The 1,806-nt window shown below is 35.5% G+C and overlaps 1 protein-coding gene across 1 annotated transcript in view; it reads left to right on the plus strand.

Moving 5' to 3' along the window:
* Positions 1–1,301: 1,301 nt before the first annotated feature.
* LOC117125001 (flavin reductase (NADPH)-like) overlaps positions 1,302–1,806 on the plus strand; it is a 3,918-nt gene continuing 3,413 nt past the window's right edge. The window contains exon 1 of the mRNA XM_033271350.1: positions 1,302–1,482. Coding sequence (XP_033127241.1) covers positions 1,342–1,482 — 141 coding nt within the window. The 5' untranslated portion in view covers positions 1,302–1,341. The remainder of the gene's footprint in view (positions 1,483–1,806) is intronic.

Genomic DNA, 1,806 nt, shown 5'->3' on the forward strand with positions numbered 1-1,806 from the left:
ACTCTAATCCGTCTTGCGGTAATACATATAATTATAGATAAACTTTAAATGTTAAAAAAGAAGAATCTACAAGTGGGAAAAAGAAGTTTCCTCAAACATATTTCTCTATATTCAATTGATTCAATTGTACAGGTCAGGGTTTCAATCCCTCGCTGTGCATTTCGCTTGTGTCCTTGAGCAAGACACTTTATCTGCATTGCTTCTCTCCACCCAGGCGTATAAATGGGGTTGCCTGCTCCTGCGCTGATTACCAGCAGTAACACTTGGCATGTGGACCCAATGACCAGGGAAAGGAACTGCGCATTATAACCGCAAGGAAGAGGCGCATTATAACCGCAAGGAAGAGGCGCAATATATATGCCCGTACCAGTACTATACAAAATTTAAAGTTAGCTGTCTTATATTACAATACATTGACATAAACTATCTTGTATCTTGTACATAGATATGTGAAAATTATAAAGAGATCTTGCTGCAAGAGAATTCTTTTTCTACATTATAGATATCTTCACCACCAGCTCCCTTCACAGTATACACAATACAAGAGAGATTTTAATAATGGCTTTAAAATGTGTGCTCCTGATAGTACACTACAGTACTAATACTGCTGTAAAAATAATAAAAAGTGTACAAATAAGAACAAAAATAAGAACATTTGAGCCTGAAATCGGCAAAAAGAATAAGAAGACTGAGCCTGGGCAAAATTTTACTGGTTGTATTATACATTAAAAATATTAACTCGACGACTGGGAAACTCGAACTATAACTGCTATTAATATTAAAAATATGCAGAATGACGTCATATTTTAATAGGCTCATCATCTTTGATAATCTATACTTGAGCAATGTTTGAAAAAGACAACAATTGGCAGCAGAAATTACTCAGCCATAAGGTGTATTTGGCAATCATTTACACATTGTGTAAAACAAGTATGAGCCTAAAGATATATGTATAACAAGTCAAACAAGCCTAAGATATTTTTCCAGTGTTGTTTAAAATGTTCACGATTTAACACAAGTGAATCTTTCTATCTGTTTTTAATTAGTATATATTTTTACAAGCTGTTTGTCCCTTTTGTATGTAAATAAAAACATGCAAATACATCAAATGAATTTTAAAAAAAAGTTAAATTATTCTTTCCAGGGTCTTTATCTCTCTACTGTTGAAACACTACCTGTATTTACTGTTGAAAATGTGTACTATACCTCCCACCATGATAGCAGAAAATATGTCTGTCGCCCTCTCTTATCAATTCGCAGATAAATGACACTGTTCTATTAATTTTGCTCAGTATCGTTATTAATAGTACAGTGGTATACGTACCGTAATTGTTCAGTATTATGACATTGAAAGTGGTCGTTTTGGGTGCTACTGGAAAAACTGGTTCACAAGTTGTTGACGAAGCTTTAATCCGAGGTCATCATGTCGTTGCCATTGTTCGAAATCCGTCAAAAATAACGCAGAAACACGCAAATTTAAAGGCAAGTTTAGCCGTAGGCCTAATTATCCATTATTATTTACATCCAGTCAACACGGAAGTATTGAATGCGCAGATCGTTGCTGTGCAGTACAGCACTTCGTTTGGATTTACCATGGCCTTCTGTGCAAGGTGCAATGTGCATTTGAATCTCAAATTCCCAGGTTCCTGAGTTTCGATGATAGATCGATAAAAACGCACGAAAACCCATTTGGGACAATTTTACCTCTTGGGATAAGAATAGAACCAACCCCTCCCTCCCCTGTATATAAATCAAATAAACAGTGGTCGACTAAAGGGGCATTGATGGAAAATCTTACACATAGAG

Source organism: Anneissia japonica, unplaced genomic scaffold, assembly GCF_011630105.1.
Source record: "Anneissia japonica isolate Jap-2015-1 unplaced genomic scaffold, ASM1163010v1 scaffold2878_len565122_cov162, whole genome shotgun sequence".
Lineage (NCBI taxonomy): Eukaryota > Metazoa > Echinodermata > Crinoidea > Comatulida > Comatulidae > Anneissia > Anneissia japonica.